Source organism: Mustela erminea, chromosome 18 (genome assembly GCF_009829155.1).
Source record: "Mustela erminea isolate mMusErm1 chromosome 18, mMusErm1.Pri, whole genome shotgun sequence".
Lineage (NCBI taxonomy): Eukaryota > Metazoa > Chordata > Mammalia > Carnivora > Mustelidae > Mustela > Mustela erminea.
In genome coordinates, this window is record NC_045631.1 from 18,537,408 (window position 1) to 18,561,575 (window position 24,168).

The following is a 24,168-nucleotide window of genomic DNA, read 5'->3' on the forward strand; positions in this document are numbered from 1 at the left end:
CCTTCATTGTACTTAACCTTATTTTTTGTATATATATAAGTTTTTCTTTCTTTAAAATTTTTGGATACAGCTTCTTCTAACAGACCAAAATATACCCTAAATCTAATGTATGGCTTTGTTCTAGTCCCCCTAATCACATTTTCTCTCTCTCCGTCGTTTTTTTTTTCTTTCTTTTTTTCCACCAACTTCGTATCAGTTCCTTTTTAAAAATCTTTTTTAAATTTCATCTTTACAATCATATTCCATCATATTCCATCCCTTCATCATATTTACCCTACTATTATTGTATTATTGTCAATGTGTTTCTTTGATTTTGTTAATAATTGGGTTATATAATTGGCTGCTACCATGTTAGGTGTATAGATATTTAAAATTGTTAGATCTCCTTGTTGGACAGACCCTTTTGGTATGACATAGTGTCCTTCCTCATCTCTTATTATAGTCTTTGGCTTAATATCTAATTTATCTCATATAAGGATTCCCACCCCAGCTTTCTTTTGATGTCCATTAGCATGGTAAATTCTTTTCCATCCCCTCACTTTGAATCTGGAGGTGTCTTCGGGTCTAAAATTAGTCTTTTGCAGACAGTGTATCAATGGGTCTTGTTTTTTTGTTTGTTTGTTTGTTTTGTTTTGTTTTTATCCATTCTGATACCTGTGTCTTTTGATTGGGGCATTTAGCCCATTTACATTCAGGGTAACTATTGAAAAATATGAATTTAGTGCCATTATATTGCCTGTAAGCTGACTGTTACTGTTACTGTTACCTGTAAGGTGACCTTTCTGGTGTATGTTACTTTTAGGCTCTCTCTTTGCTTAGAGGATCCCTTTCAATATTTCCTGTAGGGCTGGTTTGGTGTTTGCAAATTCTTTTAGTTTTTGTTTGTCCTGGAAGCTTTTTATCTCTTCTTCTATTTTCAATGACGGCCTAGCTGGATATAGTATTCTTGGATGCATATTTTTCTCATTTAGTGCTCTGAATATATCATGCCAGTCCTTTCTGGTCTGCCAGGTCTCTGTGGATAGGTTTGCTGCCAATTTATTTCTACCATTGTATGTTACAGACCTCTCGTCCTGAGCTGCTTTTAGGATTTTCTCTTTGTCACTGAGATTTATAAGTTTCACTACTATATGTTTTATAGATTTATAAGTTTCACTATTATATACTTTTATTGATTTTGAGTGGGGGTCTCTGTGCCTCCTGGATTTTGATGCCTGTTTCCTTCCCCAAATTGGGGAAATTCTCCACTATAATTTGCTCCAATATACTTTTCCAGCCCCCCTTTCATCTTCTTCTGGGATTCCAATTATTCTAATATTGTTTTGTCTTATGGTATCACTTATCTCTTGAGTTCTCCCCTTGTGATCCAATAGTTGTTTTTCTCTTTTTTCTCCAGCTTCTTTATTCTCCATCATTTGGTCTTTTATATCACTAATTCTCTCTTCTGCCTCATTTATCCTCATAGTCAGAGCCTCCAATTTTTATTGCATCTCATTAATAGCCTTTTAAATTTCAACTTGGTTATATTTTAGTTCTTTTATTTCTCCAGAAAGGGATTCTCTAGAGTCTTCTATATTTTTTTCAAGCCCCGCTAGTATCTTAATAATTGTTATTCTGAACCCTAGTTCTGATATTTTACTTATGTCCATACTGATTAGGTCCCTGGCAGTTATACTGCCTCTTGTTCTTCTTTTTTTTTTTTTTTTTAGGTGAATTTTCCCATCTTGTCATTTTGTCCAGAGAAGAATAGATGAGCAAGAGAACAAAATACTAAAATGGCAACAATGATCCCAGAGAAATATACACTAAACAAATCAGAAGAGATTTGAAACTGAAAAAAAAAATTAAAAAGAAAAAAAGAGAATATAATGAGATGTGTGAGCAGAGTAGAGCAATACACTGGATTCTGTGTGTATTTTGGTCTTTTTTTTCCCTTAGAAAACCAGATTCCAAAATTGTCAAGAAAGAAAAACTTATACATGTACAAAAATAAAATCAAATACAATGAAAGGATAGAATGTAACTAAAAATTAAAGTTAAGAGACCAAAAAAAAAGGAAAAAACAAGGAATATAAACAGAGATGTGAACAGAACAGAACAATATACTATATCCTGAGTGTATTTTGGTCTGTTTGTTAGAAGAAACTACACTCCAAAATTGTAAAGAAAGAAAAACATACATATACAGAATAAAATTAAATACAATGAAAGGGTAGAATGCAACTGTAAAGATGAAAATTTTAAAAAGGCTTAACAAAGGAAAAATAAGGAGGAGGAGAAGGAGAAGAAAATGAGAATATGATCAGGCTAGTGAAGAGAACAGTCATGCACTAGATTCTGGGTGTATTTTGGTCCGTTTGTTAGAAAAAACTGCATCCCAAATTGTAAAGAAAGAAAAACATATAGGTACAAAAATTAAACAATGAAAGGATAGAATGTAACTGTAAAAATGAAAATTTAAAAAGATTTTTAAAGAACGAGTTGGTAAAATAAGAAATTGGTTGAAAAAGGGGAGAAAAAATTTTTTAAAAAGGGGGAGAAAAAAGTTAAAATTGAAAGACTAAAGAATTGTTGGGGGGAAACGTGAATTTTATATACTATTTTGCCTTAGCACTGGAGTTTTGTAGTTCTCTATGATCAGTAAACTTGGTCTTTTCTGGATGTTTTTGGCGATGTGAGGTGGGGCCTCTTGCATTGATTCCTAGGTGTCTTTGCCTGGGTGGAACTGCACCCCTCTTGCCAGGGGCCAGGCTAAGTCATCTTTGGTTTCTCTGTGTGGCTTTTGTTCATTGAAGATTTTCTGCACCACTTTAGAAGATCAGAATGAAAACAGTGGCCTCCCAATCTCCAGCTCTAGAGCAGAAAGCTCAGGGCCTCGCTTCTCAGCACTCCTTCAGAAAAAGCAGTCAGTCACTCCTGTCTCCCTGGTCTCTGTTGGCACTCAGTGCTCACTCAGCCTGTGACTGAGCATTTCTATCTCACGCATATGACCCCATTTCGAGTTTCCAATTCCTGCAAATTCCTATGGTGCACCCACACCACTCCTCCCAGGGGAGGAAGGGGGTGTCTCCCTGCACTTCTGTTGCTTGCTGGACCCCTACTGGCAGAGCAGTCACCCAATCATTCTGGGGTTCATGGTATATGCCAACACCAAACTGAAAGCTCACTCCTGGGCTCACTGATTTCAGGCAGCTTCCCCTTTCCAATGCCTGAGAACTCTGTCTCACTCAGGCACCCCCACTCACCCTGTGACCCCCAAGACCATACTGTCCCACCCAGGATTCTGCTCCACTTCACCACCAGAGTGCCTCTCAGGCAGGGATGTCCCTCACAGGAGCAGACTTCTAAAAGTTCTGATTTTGTGCTCTGCTGCGATATCACTCCACTGTTGGTTTATGGAGGCTCTGTACCCCCACAGCTTATCTTTCCAAATATCACCTTGAATTCACATCTCCACACCTCCTACCTTGCAGACAGTGATCACTTTTCTATTTGTAGAGTTGTACTTATTCTTTTCTCAGATCTCCAGTTGAGTTTGCATGTGTTCAGAATGATTTGATAGCTATCCAGATGAATTCCTGGGACCAGAGGAAACTAAGATCTCCTACTCCTCCACCATCTTTGTTGGTCCTCAGGTAGATCTTTTTATTTGTTTAGGACATCTTTAATTTCTTTTGGCAAAGCTTTACAATTTCAGTATTGAGGCTTTGCTCATTTTTGGTTAGATTTGTTTCTAGATGTTAAGGGGTTTTGATACTATTAAATAGGTATTTAAAATACTTTATTTTCTAATTATTTATTGCTAATATAATACATATAATTTTTTTTCTTTCTTTCTTAAAACCTTTACTTTGAGACATGGAAAAATCTTACAGGTACACATAGAAAAGTAAGACATGATAACAGTTAAAAAGTGAAGACAGTATAACCAGAAAGCTTTAATGTTTGTCAGCAAATGTTTAAGCTAAAGTTCTGAATGTGACAAACTACAGGGCTGAAAGGAATGGTAATTAGTATTCCTCTCCTTCTTCACCCTCTCCATCAACAGAATCCACACCAACCTCCTCATACTCCTTCTCAAGTGCAGCCATGTCCTCATGAGGCTCAGAAAGCACTCCTCCCTCCATGCCTTCACCCGCATACCACCTGGCATACATTAGGTCAAACTTAAGGGCCAGGTGAGCCCAGGCCTCAGCAATGGCTGTGGTGTTGCTCAGCATACACACAGCTCTCTATACTTTGGCCAGATTTCTACCAGGTACCACAGTAGAAGGCTGGTAATTAAGGCCAACTTTGCAAGTCAGTGAGGCACTGGTCCACAAACTGGTTGCTGCACTTGGTCTTGATGGTGGCAATGGCATTGACATCTTGGGGAATCATAGGCAGCAAGCCATGTAGTTACCATGCCAAGGATCATATTTCACCATGTGGCTGGCTGAACCAAAGCACGCAGTGGTGATTTCTGATACAGAATGCTGGTTGGGGTAGGCTTTCTCAGCAGAGATGACAAGGGAATATGTGGCCAGAGGAAAGTGGATACAGGGATAGGACATCAGGTTGGTTTAGAATTCTGTCAGATCAACATTCAGATATCCATCAAATCTGAGAGAAGCAATGAAGGAAGAACAATCTGGCTAATAATGCAGTTGAGGTTAGTATAGTTTGGACATTTAATATCAAGGCTTTTTTTTTTTTTTGAGAGAGAGAGTGAGAGAAAAGGAGAGAGGGAAGTGCACATGTGCACTTGTAAGTGGTGACAGAGGGAGAGAATCTTTCAAGTGAGTGGTGAGTGTGGGGCTCGATCTCACAACCATGAGATCATGACCTGAGCCAAAACTCAAGAGCTGGGTGCTTAGCTGACTGGGCCACCCAGGTGCCCCAATATCGAGGTTTCTGCAATTGCTGTCATAGACAACCTTGTTGTCTACCATGAAGGCACAGTCAGAGTGCTCTAGAGTGGAGTTGGGAGTGAGGGCTCAGCTACAGCTGTGTAAACCTGAGGGGCTGAGTAAATGGAGAACTCCAGCTTGGAATTCTTGCCATAATTGAAAGAGAGGTGTTCCATCAGTATGGAGGTGAACCCAGAGCCAGTTCTGCCTCAAAAGCTGTGGAAAACCAAGAAGTGTTGAAGACATGTGCTCTGGTCACCCAGTTTCTGAATCGGTCCAGGACAAGGCCAATGATCTCCTTGCCAATGATGTAGTGCCCTCAGGCAGCAACTTCTTGCCTGGGATGAGGTTCTCAGGGTTAAAGTGCTGGTGGTAGGTGCCAGTGTGAACTTCATCAATGACTGTAGGTTCCAGGTCTACAAACACTGTCCTGGGCACATACTTGCCAGCATCCATCTCACTGAAGAAGGTGTTGAAGGAATCATCTCCTTGCCCAATGGTATTGACACTTGGCATCTGGCCATTAGGCTGGATGCCATGTTCCAGGCAACAGAGCCCCCAGCATGCATTGCCAATCTGGACACTAGTCTGCCAGCGTGGATGAAGATGCACTCATGCATGGTAGCTACAGGCTAGCAGACACAGGTAATAGGAGCAGACACAGGGTCCCTTTTACCATCCCTCAAGTAAAGTAAGTAATGCACTTATAATTGCTTCTTATAAATTGACTTTGTATGCAGAAATCTTATTAAATTTATATCCATTGCTTTATTCAATTATGTTATCTGCGAAAAAAAAAGACATTTCTACTTTATTCTTTATAATTTTTATAGCTTTTATTTCCTTTGCGTTATTGCACTGGCTAAAACTATGTATTTTGGGGAGAGGAACAATCTATTTCTGACACATCTTCAGAAATTAAGACACATTAATACAGGGACTCTCTCAGTGGTTAGAACAGTGTCAGAAATATAGTAAGAACTCCTACTTGATAAATGAATAAATATCGTGTTTAAAATATTATGGATATTGGAATCATAGATACCAGGGGTCAAACTCCAGCTCTCACCTTTCCTAGCCCCATGCTTTAGAACAAATTACTCAGTTTAGACTCAGTTTCTATTTCTATTTCTGTAATATGGAAACAATAATCATACTTTTCAGGATAGTCATGAGAAAATTATGCATATATATGAAATTATATATCCTAAAACATCTATAGTTATTATTATTATTGGATGAGCTCACACAGAGAGAATGTCTATAGAATGAGAAGAGGACTATGAAAAGAATCTTCTGCAACATTTTTTAAATAACAGACATGTTTATTAAAATAAGTTTTTGTTGTTTAGGTCAGGATGTTATTGCTGGGATCGCTTCTAGGCTAAGATCAAGTGCAGGATGTTATTGCTGGTACTCAAAGGTCATGGTAGGACTTAATAAGTTTTATGCAACATTTTTAAAGAACAGGCAAAAAAATCCAACACAGGAGTCTGAGAGTGACTGAAGGGTTGGGAGGAAAATAGGATAGGTTAGAATCACAGAAACCACAAGAAGAGTTTCAAGAAGGATGTATTAGTAAAGACCCTTTCAATTTCAAGCAATAAAAATCCATCCCACATATCTTAAATTAAAAATGGGAAGTATTAGTTCATATGGTGGGAAAATCCATAACTGTTTTCAGGCATCACTGAAATCCAGTTTCTAATTTGTTCTGTTGAATTAATTTTTAAACTAGTTGTCCTCACATGTTCATAAAAATGGTTACCAGCAGCCTTAGATTTGCATAATCTTTATAATCATTGATTTTTTAAATCTTCCATTAAAATCTCAGTTTAAAAAATCTGGGGGAAAATCTAAGAAAAGTTTTAATTGACTTGGTATAAATTATATGCCTGTTTCTGAACCATCCACAACATTGAAGGGGTGGTGAATATTTGATTGATTAGGTTTGGATCATCACCTGTCCCTGGAAATAAAGAGGTGGAGTCAGCCACATGTAAACCAAATGGATTAAGGACAGAAGGGTGGTTTCCCAACGAGATGTTGGATGGACAAAATATGATCACTACAGAGAAAGTGGTCAACAGTGTCAATGTTGCAGAGAAATCAAATGACATAATAAGTAGAAAGTATATATTGGATTTGGCGTCCAACTATTCTTCATTGACCTTAGGGAAATTTCTTTGATAAGAATGGAAGGAACCTAGACTTCAGTGGGTTGAGGAAGGGCTTGAAGGTTAAGTGCAGGGCTTGAAGGTTAGACTGAACAAATGGACAATTATTTCAAGGAATACGATTGTGAAGGGAAGGATTTCTCTTTGAAGTCTTGACTGTATTTAAAGAGTGAAAGGAAGGAGCCAATATATAGAGGAAAACAGAAGCTACAGGGGAGAGATTAGATTATAGTCCTCAGGGTCTGAGGAGGTAAGAGAGATTGAGATCAAGAATATGTAATAAACTCAGGGGCACCAGAGTGGCTCAGTGGGACAAAGCCTGTGCCTTCAGCTCAGGTCATGATCCCAGGGTCCTGGAATCAAGCCCCACATTGGGCTCTCTGCTCTTGGGGAGCCTGCTTCCTCCTCTCTCTGCCTGCCTCTCTGCCTACTTGTGATCTCTGTCTGTCAAATAAATAAATAAAATCTTTTAAAAAAAGAATATATAATAAACTTGGATGATGTGTTTCCTACACTTTACTGAGGGCATTTCCTCTAATAGCCTCTATTTTCCATGGAATAAAATAAATATTGCTAAAACCAAAGAATGGTGGGATCATAGACTTGACTGTGCATAATGAAAGTTTGAAAAAATTGTTATGGACGTGGAAAAGAGCAGACAACAAACACAGAGATAGGTTTCCAAGTAATATAGAAGTCCATCTGAGATGGAAGATCATATATTTTTATTGGTGTTAGCACATGGAATTATATGACTTTTTCTTAGCATAACTCTGGGTTCACAGGACCTAGCTAACTCAGGCTTTGAACAATAAGATACCAGATTTTCTTTTCTTTTTTCTCTTTTGTATCCATGCTGAGGTGATTGGAAAGAAAAACTTAATGGGAATCTTTTTAAAAATTTTTTTAATTTTTTAAATTAACATATAGTATATTATTAGCCCCAGGGGTACAGGTCTATGAATCGCCAGGTTTACACACCTCATAGCACGTACCTTCCCCAATGTCCATAACCCCACCACCCTCTCCCTTCCCCCTCCCTCCGCAACCCTCAGTTTGTTTCATGAGATTAAGAGTCTCTTAGTGTTTGTCTCCCTCCCGATCCCATCTTGTATCATTTATTCTTTTCCTACCCCTCAAATCTCCCATGTTGCCTCTCAGCTTCCTCATATCAGGGAGATCATATGATAATTGTCTTTCTCTGACTGACTTATTTTGCTAAGCGTAATACCCTCTAGTTCCATCCACATTGTTGCAAATGGCGGATGGCTGCAATATACACACACACACACCACATCTTCTTTATCCATTCATCTGTTGATGGACATCTATGTTCTTTCCATAGTTTGGCTATTGTGGACATTGCTGCTATAAACATTTGGGTGCACGTGCCCCTTTGGATCACTACGTTTGTATCTTTAGGGTAAATACCCAGTAGTGCAATTGCTGGGTCATAGGGCAGTTCTATTTTCAACATTTTGAGGAACCTCCACGCTGTTTTCCAGAGTGGTTGCACCAGCTTGCATTCCCACCAACAGTGTAGGAGGGTTCCCCTTTCTCCGCATCCTTGCCAGCATCTGTCATTTCCTGACTTGTTTATTTTAGCCATTCTGACTGGTGTGAGGTGATATCTCATTGTGGTTTTGATTTGTATTTCCCTGATGCCGAGTGATGTGGAGCATTTTTTTCATGTGTCTGTTGGCCATCTGGATGGATGTCTTCTTTGCAGAAATGTCTGTTCATGTCTTCTGCCCATTTCTTGATTGGATTATTTGTTCTTAGGGTGTTGAGCTTGCTAAGTTCTTTATAGATTTTGGACACTAGCCCTTTATCTGATATGTCATTTGCAAATATCTTCTCCCATTCTGTCAGTTGTCTTTTGATTTTGTTAACTGTTTCCTTTGCTGTGCAGAAGCTTTTGGTCTTGATGAAATCCCAATAGTTCATTTTTGCTCTTGCTTCCCTTGCCTTTGGCGATGTTCCTAGGAAGATGTTGCTGTGGCTGAGGTCGAAGAGGTTGCTGCCTGTGTTCTCCTCAAGGATTTTGATGGATTCCTTTCTCACATTGAGGTCCTTCATCCATTTTGAGTCTATTTTCATGTGTGGTATAAGGAAAAGGTCCAAATTCATTTTTCTGCATGTGGCTGTCCAATTTTCCCAACACCATTTGTTGAAGAGGCTATCTTTTTTCCATTGGACATTCTTTCCTGCTTTGTCGAAGATTAGTTGACCATAGAGTTGAGGGTCTATTTCTGGGCTCTCTATTCTGTTCCATTGATCTATGTGCCTGTTTTTGTGCCAGTACCATACTTTCTTGATGATGACAGCTTTGTAATAGAGCTTGAAGTCTGGAATTGTGATGCCACCAATTTTGGCTTTCTTTTTCAATATTTCTCTGGCTATTCGAGGTCTTTTCTGGTTCCATATAAATTTTAGGATTATTTGTTCCATTGCTTTGAAAAAAATGGGTGGGATTTTGATAGGGATTGCATTAAATGTGCACATTGCTTTAGGTAGCATAGACATTTTCACAATATTTATTCTTCCAATCCATGAGCATGAAACATTTTTCCATTTCTTTGTGTCTTCCTCAATTTCTTTCATGAGTACTTTATAGTTTTCTGAGTACAGATTCTTAGCCTCTTTGGTTAGGTTTATTCCTAAGTATCTTATGGTTTTGGGTGCCATTGTAAATGGGATTGATTCCTTAATTTCTCTTTCTTCTGTCTTGTTGTTGATGTAGAGAAATGCAACAGATTTCTGTGCATTGATTTTACATCCTGACACTTTGCTGAATTCCTGTACAAGTTCTAGCAGATTTAGAGTGGAGTCTTTTGGGTTTTCCACATATAGTATCATCATTTGCAAAGAGTTATAGTTTGACTTCTTCTTTGCCGATCTGGATGCCTTTAATTTCTTCTTCTTGTCTGATTGCTGAGGTTAGGACTTCTAGTACTATGTTGAATAGCAGTGGTGATAATGGATATCCCTACCATGTTCCTGATCTTAGTGGAAAAGCTCTCAGTTTTTCTCCATTGTGAATGATATTCACGGTGGGTTTTTCATAGATGGCCATAGAGATATGTGCCCTCTATCCCTGCACTTTGAAGAGTTTTGATCAGGAAAGGATGCTGTACTTTGTCAAATGCTTTTTCAGCATCTCTTAATGGGAATCTTAAGTTTTTTTCTGAGATGGCCATGGAGATGAAGTAGTTTCAGGCCTTTTCAAATATTACCCACTAGTCAATTTACTTCTGTGTGCTGAAAAAGATATCAGTGCCCAGCTGAACCACAACAGTATTAGGGCCATTTATTATTAAAGTCTTTTGCTTTTGTTATTTTGTGGATGCAGAAGAAAAGAAGAAATATATATGGAAATTATTTTTATAGTCCTTATTTTTAAGATAAGCAGAAAGTAGTTATTGATTCATGCCTCAATCATTAATAACTCTCATTAAATAGTAATAGTGCAATAAAAGTCCAAGAGACCAGAACCTCCATAATATAGAGCAGTATTTTTAAAAATACTTTTAAAAAATCTTATTAGTAAATATTTAAGACCTGTAGGTATAATGTTGACATAATAGGTAGCCATGTATCTAGTCTTAGTTTAAGAAAAAAATTACCTAGGGACACCTGGGTGGCTCAGATGGTTAAATAGCTGCCTTCAGCTCAGGTCTTGATCTTAAGGTCCTGAGATTGAGTCCTGCATTGGGCTCCTAGCTCAGTGGAGAGTCTGCTTTTCCCTCTGCCTGCCATTCCCCCTGCTTGTGCTCACTCTCAATTTCTCTCTGATTAAAAAGAAGAAGAAGAAAGAAAAAAGAGAAAAGAAAAAAAATTACCGAGATATAAAAACCTCCTACATGCCCCTACTTTAATAGCAACTCTATTCTAAATTTCATGTTTATCATTTCTCTGCATTTGTTTATATTGTATCTAAGAAGAATAAAATTCTTCTTCTTGCTTTTAAATTTTATAAAAATGTTTTATGCCATGTGTATTCTGTTGCCTTTTTAATGCTTAGTTATTATTTTTGAAAATTCATCTCTACTGATAAGTGCAGCTCTATCTAGTTAATTAATTTTAAAAAAAAATTTATTTTGATTCCACTTTAACATACAGTGTTATATTAATTTCAGGTGTACAATATAGTGATTTGACAATTCCATACATCATCCAGTGCTCATCATGACAAGTACATGCCTTAATCCCCATCACCTAGTTCACCCATCCCCCATCATTTCCTCATTTGTTTTGTTTTGTAAATTCCACATATGAGTGCAATCATATGGTATTTGTCTTTCTCTGACTGACTTATTTTTTTTAATTTTTAATTTTTTTATAAACATATATTTTTATCCCCCAGGGTACAGGTCTGTGAATTGCCAGGTTTACACACTTCACAGCACTCACCATAGCACATACCCTCCCCAATGTCCAAAACCCCACTCCCCTTCTCCAAGCCCCCCTCCCCCCAGCAATCCTCAGTTTGTTTTGTGAGATTAAGTGTCACTTATGGGGGCACCTGGGTGGCTCAGAGGGTTAAGCCTCTGCCTTCGGCTCAGGTCATGATCTCAGGGTCCTGGGATCGACCCCCGCATCAAGCGGTGAGCCTGCTTCCCCCCTCTCTTTCTGCCTGCCTCTCTGCCTACTTGTGATCTCTGTCTGTCAAATAAATAAAATCTTAAAAAAAAAAAAAGAGTCACTTATGGTTTGTCTCCCTCCACATCCCATCTTGTTTCATTTATTTTTCTCCTACCCCCTTAACCCCCCATGTTGCGTCACCACTTCCTCATATCAGGGAGATCATATGATAGTTGTCTTTCTCTGCTTGACTTATTTTGCTAAGCATGATACACTCTAGTTCCATCTATGTTGTCGCAAATGGCAAGATTTCATTTCTTTTGATAGCTGCATAGTATTCCATTGTGTATATATGCCACATCTTCTTTATCCATTCATCTGTTGATGGACATCTATATTCTTCCCATAGTTTGGCTATTGTGGACATTGCTGCTATAAACATTTGGGTGCACGTGCCCCTTTGGATCACTACGTTTGTATCTTTAGGGTAAATACCCAGTAGTGCAATTGCTGGGTCATAGGGCAGTTCTATTTTCAACAATTTGAGGAACCTCCATGCTGTTTTCCAGAGTGGTTGCAACAGCTTGCATTCCCACCAACAGTGTAGGAGGGTTCCCCTTTCTCCGCATCCTTGCCAGCATCTGTCATTTCCTGACTTGTTAATTTTAGCCATTCTGACTGATGTAAGGTGATATCTCATTGTGGTTTTGATTTGTATTTCCCTGATGCCGAGTGATGTGGAGCATTTTTTTCATGTGTCTGTTGGCCATCTGGATGGATGTCTTCTTTGCAGAAATGTCTGTTCATGTCTTCTGCCCATTTCTTGATTGGATTATTTGTTCTTAGGGTGTTGAGTTTGCTAAGTTCTTTATAGATTTTGGACACTAGCCCTTTATCTGATATGTCATTTGCAAATATCTTCTCCCATTCTGTCAGTTGTCTGACTGACTCATTTTGCTTAGTATTATACTCTTGCTCCATCCATGTCATTGCTAATGGCAAGATTTCATTCTTTTTGATGGCTGAGTAATATTCCATTGTGTATTTATGCTACAACTTCTTTATCCATTCATCTATCAATGGACACTTGGGCTGCTTCCATGGTTTGGCTATTGTAAATAATGTTGCAATAAACGGTGTGCATGTATCCTATTGAATTAATGTTTTCATATTCTATGGGTAAATACCCAGTAGCATGATTGCTGGATCATAGGGTAGTTCTATTTTTAACATTTTGAGAAACCTTCATACTGGTTTCCTCAATGGCTGCTCCAGTTTACATTCCAACCAACAGTGCACAAGGGTTCCCCTTTCTTGCATCCTCACCAACACCCATTGTTTCTTGTGTTGTTGATTTTAGCCATTCTGACATGTGTGAGGTGATATCTCATTGTCGTTTTGATTTGCATCTCCCTGATGATGAGTGATGTTTGAGCATCTTTTCGTGGGTCTTTTGGCCATCTGGATGTCTTCTTTGGAGAAATGTTTGCTCATGTCTTCTGCCCATTTTCTAACTGGTATATTTGGATTTGGGTATTGAGTTCTATAAGTTCTTTTATATTTTGGATACTAACCCTTTATTGGATATGTCATTTGCAAATATCTTCTTCCATTCCGTAGGTTGCCTCTTAGTTATTATTTCCTTAGTTGTGCTGAAGTTTTATTTTGATGTAGTTTCAAGAGTTTATTTTTTTCTTTTGTTTCCCTTGCTTCAGGAGACATTATCTAAAAAGAAGCTGCTACAGCCAATGTCAGAGAAGTTACTGCCTGTGCTCTCTTCTAGGATTTTTATGGTTTCACATCTCTCATTTAGGTCTTTCATCCATTTTGAGTTTATTTTTGTGCATGGTAGAAGAACATAGTTCATTTTCATTCTTTTGCATGTTGCTGTCCAGTTTTCCTAACACGATTTGTTGAAGATATTTCTTCCCACTGGATATTCTTTCCTGCTTTGTCAAACATTAATTGACCATGTAATTATGGGTTTATTTCTGGATTTTCTGTTTCATTGATCTATGTGTCTATTTTTGTGTCAGTACCATACTCTTAGGATTGCTACAGCTTTGTAATATAACCAAGTCTGGAATTGTGATGCCTCCAGCTTTGCTTTTCTTTTTCAAGATTGCTTTGGCTATCTGGGCTCCTCTATGGTTCCATAATAATTTTAGGATTGTTTGTTCTAGGTCTGTGAAAAATGCGGTTGGTATCGTGAGAGGGATTGCATTGAATGTATAGGTTGTTTTGGGTAGTAAAGGCATTTTAACAATATTTGTTCCTCTACTCCATGAGCATGGAATGTCTTTATATTTCTTTGTGTCATCTACAATTTCTTTCATCAGTGTTTTATAGTTTCAGAGTACAGGTCTTGCACCTCTTTGGTTATGTTTATTCCTACCTATGAATTTATTATTTTTAATGCAATTATAACAAGTTCATTCATTTTTCACTGCTTGACAGTATTTCATCATAGGACTGCACTGCAATGTATTTATTCATTCTCTCATTTTTGGTGGGGAGTTACCCACAAATATTTTAAAATTTGTTTTATTTATTTATTTAAAATTTCCCCTACCTTATTGAGAATGCTCTTAAGAATAATTTTATATCCTACCTAGATAACATCCACCTTTCTGCCCAGGAAAAAATTAAGTAGTGTATAAGTAAACTCTTGAAAAGCCAATATTTCATCTAAAGAATGTCTTATGTCCAATAGTGAATAATATTTATGAACCTCCTCCCAAGTATTTATTTCCTCTTTGGCTAATTCTCTTATTCCAATATAGGGGCAGTAAGGAGGGTAGTATAATGCTTTCCCTTACCTCTCAGTTCAATTTGCCAACAAATTAGCCACATTTTTGAGGGGAGGGGATGTTTCAACTCTGGTTCATCACAATGCTGATTAATATGAAATGATTTTGTTCTTGTTTTAAATAAGTGTGGGGCGCCTGGGTGGCTGAGTTGGTAGAGCAACTGCCTTTGGCTCAGGTCATGATCCCAGAGTCCCAAGATCGAGTCCTGCATCAGGTTCCCAGCTCCATGGGGAGTCTGCTTCTCCCACTGACCTTCTTCCCTCTCATGCTTTCTCTCACTCTCTCTCTCTCAAATGAATAAATAAAATCTTTAAGAAAAAGTAAAAAAAAAAATACACAAGTGTGAAAGAGTTATTTAAACTTTGCAGGGGTTTGTTTTATTTTTTTAGATTTTTAAAATTTATTTGTCAGGGATAGAGGGAGAGAGAGCGAGCCAGCACAGGCAGACAGAGAGGCAGACAGAGGCAGAGGGAGAAGCAGGCTCCCTGCTGAGCAAGAAGCCCAATGTGGGTCTCGATCCCAGGACGCTGGGATCATGACCTGAACCACCCAGGCGTCCCTAAACTTTGCAGGTTCTAAGTTACTCTCTTTGCTTTCACCCTCTCCAGCATAACCCAAAGAGAATCCTCTCTTGCTTTAAAGGTAGTGCTACAGATATAGAGTAACTTAATATCTACCCATCTACCATGGTTCATATGTGCACCCACACATGAACTAGGACATTCTCTATCTTGCTGTAGACTACTAGTGCTTCGTTAGTGTGCTTGGCTATGATAGGTTGCTAACCAATAACCCTAGTGTTTGCACTGATATGCAGAGTGGAAGAAGATGTGTATTTCTTTACAACTCTAGGCAAATACTTCTATCTTTTTAAAAATTTTTAAATTTATTTGTCAGAAGGAGAGAGAGAGAGGGCACAAGCAGGGGGACCAGGAGAGGGAGAAGCAGCTTCTTGCTGAGCAGGGAGACCAATCTGGATCTCGATCCCAGAACCTCAGGATCATGACCTGAGCTGAAGGCAGATGCCTAAAGACTGAGCAGCCCAGATGACCCCAAATACTTCTCTCTTAAAGCCAAAAAACCAAGAAAAGAAAAGGAAGCACAGCAATAGTAGGGTTAACAAATCAGGATTCTAAGCAAGCCTATCTATAGCTATCTTTTGATTGAGTGACCTCTGAGTTCAAGGATCATAAATTACAGCACTGCCCAAGGGTAAATTAATTCTGGGGTTCAGTTGAATATAGTTTCAGACAGGTACTGGATTTCTTAGCAGGTCTATGCTTAAACATTCCTAAACCTTTTACAGATTGATTGATTTGTTATATATTCACTCAATAATAATAATGCCTCGTTTTTGTGGCAGGCACTATGCTAAGTACTGGAATTCTTTCTCAGGATTACCTTCCTAAACTCTTCATAGCATTAAAAGCCTTTCAAATTCTTCCCCAACATGTATATCTTCACTCCTATATTAATCCACCTTCTAAAATACAAAGACTTCTTCAGGTACTTTGGGCATAAATGCTTTCAACTAAATAAGTAGGGACACAAAAGAATTCCATATTCATATTTTGAAAGGTTCAGCCTTAAAAGTGACTTTTATCATTTCTTGCACTTAGTTCATGGCTCCCTGCTGGGTATGGCCTCCATACAAACCTATTTAAGGACATGTATAGGAATGAATTATTATCCACATTATAATAAGCTTTAGCAGATTCTTTCTTTACAAAAGAGCTTATAACATTAGTGGGACTGGCTGCTGATTAAACTGGTTCAAATTGACCCAGCAGGGCTATTCAACTAAATGTGTGATGTTCTCCTTAAATACAAGCCCTGTCTGAAACTCAGCTGGCTTGATTCTTAACATTTGTACAGAAGGTAGAATGACTATAAAGGAGGAAAAGAAGCACTCTTAAATACTATTAGAATTAAGATTCAATAGCTATAGGAAAATGCATTTTCCTACAAAACTGTTAATCTTAGGGTCATGAAATAAGAACAGAGTCTAGCAAACATATTTTATTTCTTTTTAAATATTTGATTTTTAAGTAATCTCTACACCCAACATGGGGCTTGAACTTAAATCGCCAAGATCAAAAGTCCCATGTTCTACTGACTGAGCCAGCTAGACATCTTGAGCAAACATATTTTCAAAAAACGACTTCTCAAAATAGAAGTTAAACTCATACCCTGAACAGTATAATAACTAGGTAAAGAAATGAGGAATTCACACGTACACTTAAACACAATATTTTCTTAGCAAAGATACGTATTTGAGTGCATTCTGAGAGTTGCCAGACAAGACAACATCATTTTAATTTTGACAAGTATATAACAAGAATAAAGACACTTCCTTTGGTATTTTGAAATTGCGTTAACAGTTCCTATTCTCACTTCTTTATTTTTTAAAGATTTATTTATTTATTTGACAGAGAAAGAGCACAAGTAGGCAGAGTGGCAGAGGGAGATAAGCGGGCTCACTGCTGAGCAAAGAGCCCAATGTGGGGCTCGATCTCACGTCCCTGGGATCATGACCTGAGCCGAAGGCAGACGCTTAAATGACTGAGACACTCAGGCAACAGCTATTCCCACTTCTTACACACACACACACGCACACGCACACGCACACAAAGACACACACAGACACACTTACAATGAGAGATTTAAAATACTAGGCTTAATAGTGACTGGTCACTGAACAAATAAGCACATTGTATGGCAAGTGATATTGCAATAAGCAACTGCAATGTTTTCAGTATATCTCATATACTGGAATGATTAGACTTAAAGAAAATACATTTCCCTTTACCATACATTGAAAAGCAACAACAGAAATTGGAAGTTGAAGAACAGTAAATACCACAAACTCTTGACTGATAAGTTTTTTGGAGAGGCAATCAATTACATGATGAAATACATGTGTGAAGTTTTGCATGTGCAAGTTTTGTCACAACCTGATTAAAGTGAAAACCTAGTTAAATTTATAACAATTCATTTGACATGTTTAAAATTAAAGAGTTTGTTTAGAAACCTTGCTGAAGGGCATTGACTGGGCTGGCTCAGTCAGAAGACCATGCGACTCTTGATCTTAGGGTCTTAAGTTCAAGCCCCACCTTGTGTGTTAGAGATTAAATAAATAAATAAATTTTAAAATAATTATAAATATATAATTAATGTAATAATTAATAACCGATAAATTAAAATAATTATATAAATGAAATATAAATAAATAAATAATGGGTGTTATAAATAAATAAATAAACTTTAAAAAAAAACCTGGCTGAAATGATTAAGGTAAAGTATATGTAGTGGTAATGGTGGTGGAGGGTGGGAGGAGGAAAAAATAAAATCAAGAAACTGGGGCTGGGAGGAGAGGCAGGTGGAGAGGGACTTTCCGAGAAACTTTTTACAAGTTAGTATAATACAAGCTACAAAAATATTACAAGTTTACAATAAAAACAGAATAAATGTTGGAAAGTTTGGTTCTTAAGGTGTACATAGTATAATACATGTTAATAAGAAAAATAGTAAATAATTGTTTTTAATCGGTTTAAGAGACAGAAAACCCTTCAGAGAAAAATAAGCACCTAAAAGTTTCAAGTAGTATCTATATAGCAACTTATAGTTTAGAAAATGCTTTAATAACTATTATCTAATAATTATTATTGTAATTCAATCTTTCACAGCCTAGTACATCCTACACACTTAATGCTTTAAACGAAACAGAAGCAAATTTCAATTAATTAAAATAGTATCTGTCATATAGTGTCAAGAATTTTTATTGCACAGGATTTCACTAAGTATCTGAAGTTAGAAGAACTATAGTGAACGGGATGAATGTCTTTCTCACTTGGTTTTTGTCTTTGATCCTATAAATTTCCAGTGTGCATAATTATGTGGGATTTGGATTAAGGGTGGGGCTAGAAGTCAGAATAAATGTGTGGCCAAGTACAGAGGTAAAAAGGAGAACCAAAAAGACAATAAACCCACCAAATCACTTGTGTTCTTCATTTTACATTTGCATTAATGAGTATGTGTCAGTCAGTTCTCGACTAAATTTTCTCTTTAAGCATGAGATGAATAAAGTGGCCTCAGAGGTATTAATAGATGGTGAGGGGAATACATTTTTTAACTATTTCCCAAATTGTATTTAAAGTACCCCTGAGATTATATTTTTTTAAAGGCAAAATCTTAAGAAATGTATCCCTGATGAAAATATAATTGTATTAAATTCCATTGTGTTGGGGAAAGGCTGGTTCTCTACCTTGGGATTTTTCTTCTGCTGCTGCTTCTGCCACATTGCTCTTGGTGTCTAAAGCAGAGCTGCCTGGTTCACTCTGTGAACTCTGAAAGGAGAAAACAATCATCAATTTCAAAATGAGTTACTTTTCCTCAAAGTTGGATCAACTCTCCCAGTTAAAGAATGCAGATAAGTGCCTTGTAGGAATTACCAAACATACCTGGTTCATTTTTCTAGAATTTAATGCTGTGTATTAGAAGCAAAGGAGTAATCACAGTCTTACTGCATCAACAAGATAAAATGCATTGGCTCAACATGTCATCCCAACTGCCTGTGGCTAACAAAGTGATATGCTAAGAATATTATTCCAGATGTACATTAATCCTCAAAGTATTGTGTAAGCTCCACAATACTTTCTAAAAACTAATTTGAGACCACCATACAGTGAAATTTTGAAAATGCTACTGTTTTACTATTAGAATCACTTTCTATGTTTGTGGGGGAAAGAAAAAGATTTTATCTTAACTGAAGAATTAAAGCTTAGTTTTATGGATAAATGATGGCAAAATAGCTTTTTTGTGCTCATGCTGATGTAGTTTTGTTTTCATGCTGACATAGTTTTAAAAGGATGATAATAGAATATTCTTAAGACTCATATTGGTGAACTTAATGGTGAATCATATTTTTAATTGCCTCTCCTTTTCTCTAGAATGTTCTTCCTCATTGAACTCTTGTAGTCAAATAAACACAAAGCTACTTAAAATATTAACATGGAAATTACAGTTTCAGAACAAATAGTGAAGTTACCCTAAAAGTGGGTGGTTATTGTACTCAGGATAATAGTTCTGTTTTAGAAAGCACCCTTTATTTACCTATAATTTATAATAGCTTTTCACAAATAATTTACCTGTCCATGGAAGCTTCCTGCAACTGACTCAAATGAGTCATTTTTTGTTTTTTTTTAGGATTTTATTTATTTATTTGACAGAGAGAGGGATCACAAGCAGGTAGAGACTCAGGCAGAGAGAGAGAGAGGGAAGGAGGCTCCCTGCTGAGCAGAGAGCCCAATGTGGGACTCAATACCAGGACCCTGAGATCATGACCTGAGCCGAAGGCAGAGGCTTAACCCACTGAGTCACCCAGGCGCCCCTCAAATGAGTCATTTTAATGATTAACATGAGTTTGCTCTTTTCCATTTGCCATTTTATCTTTTTGAATACCCACACATTTTCTTTTCCTTCTTCATAAGAAAATTAATTTGTCCAGTTTACTCTTCAGTATTAACATCTGATTATTCATGAAAACTCTACCTCAGTAGGCTCTTTTACTTCAGTTGCTTCCTCTAACCCTTCTTTGTCTTCTTTTCCATTTTCCTGAAATGGAAACAGTGCCAGTAAGTTGTATCCAAAAGAAGCTAAAGATAAAACTAACAGCTTATACTCTAATATACCAAGATTTTTATGTAAAAAAAAATATGTAATGGGCAAGTATCATACCAAATAAAATCACACAAAGTAGTTGTATTAACAAATTCAAACAGACTTGTTATAAATGCCAAAACTAGAAGCATATTACTGTGACCCAACTATTATTTGACCCCCTCACACCCCTTTTTCTTAAGTAGACTACATGCCCAGCATGGAGTCCAACCAGGGGCTTGAACTCACGACCCTGAGATCTAGACTGACCTGAGATGAAGAGTTCAGATGCCTAATAAACTGAGCCACCCTGGCACTCCTGACCCCCTTTTTTCCAGCAATTTTGTCACAACCTGATACAGAATACTTCAACTAAAAAGAGAAATAATTAAATGATAAAATATGATATTGCATCTCAATTTTCTCAAGAACGTTGACTCTCAAATCCTCTCATAGTTAAGTGGTTAGAAACCTACGTTTGCCACGTACCTGAGCAGGTTTGTGTTCCTCTTGAGATGCTGACTCACTCATCTGGGCCACTGAAAGTTATCATCAAAAAGTAGGGAAAAGTATTACCAGACCAATATTAATAACAAAAAAGAAAGAAAGAAAATAGTAATAAACAACAAAAAGCACTAGAGAAGACCAAAATCACCCCCAACCCCCAATACATCCCACCATTCTATTGAATGGTAAGTTCTCAACTGCTAAACTTTTCAAACTCTGCTACTGTTACTGCTGTTATTACTGGCCAAAACTAGATTAGTGCTAAGCTAGTGCTAGGGAGACAGAAAAACTCAACATTAATAATCACAACCATTATCATTTTAAAAAGAAACACACACACACACACACACACACACCCCAGCAACAGTAATGCAAGTGAATTTTTTAAAACATTATCATCCTCATTAATTTTTGAAATAACAGTTTAGATGAGGTGGAATGAAACTTTGATGGCTACCCAATTCTCATTACAGAGCACTTCTTTTTTGAATGAGGTGTTCTGAGAAGAGTGTGGTTTTATCCTATTTATTCATATTAAGGAGTTAAAGTGGATAATTATCAGATCTTTACTTCACTGAAAATGACTATAGATTCAGCCACAAATTATCAAAATCACTGCCGTGTCAAAAATCATTTGAGAATTTGTGTATATTTAGGCAAAGAGTATGCAAAAAGTAAATTTTATATCCGTGGCCTATACCTCTAGGGCAGTTACAGTCTAGGGATTACTTAATTTGAAATGGTATCTTTATACAGTGCTAGAGTATTTGTATTTCTTTTTATCAACACAGCACATGTTCTAGTTGAATAAACCAAAATTACTGCCTTTGGAGACAACAGATTCCAACACGTTAGAATAGCTGCCTTGAAGCCTTTTTTGAAGCAATTCATGAATAATAAATAATATAAAATAGATTCCTTTGGTAGGTCCCAATTGTACATGCTCACAGACTGCTTTCTTTGCTTATGGTGTCCATCTTTTGAAACTGCTAAGAAGCTCCCTTCCATTTCTCTTAAAATCCATTTTGTTTGGATGCACCCAGATAAATCCAATGCAATAAAGCTTTATTGGGGGCCTTCTTCATGCAGGCAGACATCAGGGTTGAAAAGATGAGTAAGACCTGTGCTTGGGGAGACAAGAAAACTTCCTTTGAAGAGTTCCTAGTTTAGTGATGGAAAAAGGGATAAACAGAGGCAATTTAATCTGCAAAGTGCCAATGAAGACGTGCATGTAAGACGCTAAGGAACACAGAGGGGTAAGCAATTACTATTCCCAGGGAGGTCAAGGAAGTTCACAGAAAGACAGATTTCTAAACTGGATCTTAACAAGCTAATAAGACATTTTTGTGTAAAGGAGTGGGGGAAGAGTATTTGAGGCAGAAGGAGCAATACATACTAGGGTATGCAAGTTCAAAAAGTTAAACACTGATCGAGCAGAGTGTACTTATATAAAAGAAAATGGCAGATATGGCCGAAAAGGTCACTTTTCCATCTGTAAAGTTTAATCATGCTGAATCAAGGAGTTTGGACTTTACTCTGTGCTTTTTAAGCACAGTATAGATGTGATCAGGTTGGTGTCTTTAAAAAGCTACCTCCGCCAGTAAAGACTAGAACTATGAAACACTATGAAGCATGAAGGTAAATTTTGTACCTGAAATGTTGCATCTGCAGTAAATGGCCCTTACTCTAGTCTAGCTTCTGCCAGACACTGCCAATACCCTAACCATACCCCTTCAGCTTCACTTTTCAGTATATGTGCATGGTTTCTGACCGCAAGTGCCTGGAATTCTGAGCATTTCCTGCCAGTCCAAATGTGGGGAAAGGCAAGAAGGGCTTGGGAGTTGGTATCTTACAGGAGAAGCCCTCAGTCAGTAATGGATAGGAAGTTGCATAGAGTCCCATAGGTGGAACATTTCTGTCTCCCAGACTTCCCCAATGGGATAGAGCCTCAATTGCCTACAGTGCAACCTGCCCAATAATACAGGCATCCTTCATTTTTCCGTATTACTTCCCTACTCCATTACCATTGTTTCCTGGAACCGCCTCCCAGATGAACTTGCACTCAACTCCTTGGATCAGGGTCTATTCTGTGGGAACCTAAAGTAAAACAGATATGATGATCATGACTGGGGGCAAAATTGGATCTAAAGAGTGAAAGAGAAATAGTTGAGGTTCAAGGAGTGGGGTTATTTTTTCCCATTATTTATAAGGATTAATGGATGATGATGCCATTTAATGAAATAAGGAAAAGTTTGCATTTGGAGGTGTTAACACGTTTAATATACCTATTCAGTAGTCTATAGACAATTCCAATAAAAATCTTAATGACACTGAAATATATTATGGTGCATTGGTAGGAGGTTGTGCAGAATCAAGTCCTTTGAAAAATGACAGAAGCACTGTCCAGTCTGAACAGTACTAACTTACATTTTAATTACTCAAAGTGCATAGCATTCTGCACACCTCACTCTCCCACCCATGAAATTCTAGAGTCATTCTGCTTAGATTATCAGCTATGAGACAGAATTTTGTGAACCTGTTAAGAGACCTTTATATGCATTCCCAATAGATTTATAAATTGTTGAATTGCAGCATTTGGCATCTTGATTGGCAAGACTGTCAGTCATATATGACAGGGTAGCCAATTAACCTTGAGGAAGGGGTTTCCCAGTGTAAGAGAGAAATCATGCACGATTCTGATTTGTCAGACTAATAGAAGATCAGAAAAGTCATTTAGCTAGATTTCATGATTCTTAAACCCCTGAGTACTAACAGAAAGATGCATTTGCAGGAGGATGTTAGTGGAGTTCACCCAATAAGAATATCTTCTAGGAGAAGAAAAAAAAAGATAAAGATAAACCCTTGCTGATGAATACTTAAAGGTAAGGCTAGGAAAGAAAAGCCAGGGTAAGAGAGCGATGACTGCTGAGAATGGCAGGAAAATCCTACAGCTTTTTACCTGCATGCTGCTGGCTTGACTCCAGTTATCAGCCTCTACAACTATGCATACGCCACAGCAAGCTACTGCAGCCCTACAGGTATATGCCAACAGCCAAGGTCTATAGAGCTATTGGTGGATCTGGATTGAACCCTAACCCCTGTCATTGGTCTGCACAGCTCCACTCACTTGCAGTTAACCTTACAGTTGTACACCTGCAAGACACCAGCTCCAACTCCCATCACTGGCCTCCCCTGCCAAACATGTACCTACAGCTAGCCCCTACAGTCACACATGTACACAGTGACAGCCAGAGCCATTGCAGCTGCCTGTTTGCCTGCAGTTGTCCCCAGCCCCTGCTGAAGGCCCTAGACTTCACCAGTACACATCTGTTAGCAACTCGTCCCTGCAGCCAGCCTTCTCAACTGACCCCATAGCCAACAGCGTGCACACTGTCTGGCTATGGCCACTATCACTGTCTGGCATGGTCCCTAGCCAGTAGACTAGAGGTTCTCTTAAAGAATCCAACAGTCCTGGGATGCCATGGTGGTTCAGTTGGTTAAGGGTCTGATTCTTGATTTTGGCTCAGGTCATGACTTTGGTGT

General features: G+C 37.8%; 1 protein-coding gene and 1 pseudogene across 3 annotated transcripts in view; both read right to left on the reverse strand.

Moving 5' to 3' along the window:
• The window catches only part of EFCAB5 (EF-hand calcium binding domain 5), a 165,147-nt gene that overhangs the window by 121,613 nt on the left and 19,366 nt on the right, over positions 1 to 24,168 (reverse strand). For all 3 annotated transcript variants that reach the window (XM_032320090.1, XM_032320089.1, XM_032320091.1), the window contains 4 exons: positions 22,650 to 22,722; positions 20,608 to 20,657; positions 20,011 to 20,073; positions 18,725 to 18,806 (listed from right to left, as the gene is read on the reverse strand). In XM_032320090.1, coding sequence (XP_032175981.1) covers positions 18,725 to 18,806; positions 20,011 to 20,073; positions 20,608 to 20,649 — 187 coding nt within the window. In that variant the 5' untranslated portion in view covers positions 20,650 to 20,657; positions 22,650 to 22,722. The remainder of the gene's footprint in view (positions 1 to 18,724; positions 18,807 to 20,010; positions 20,074 to 20,607; positions 20,658 to 22,649; positions 22,723 to 24,168) is intronic.
• Positions 3,935 to 5,509, reverse strand: LOC116577203 (annotated as a pseudogene).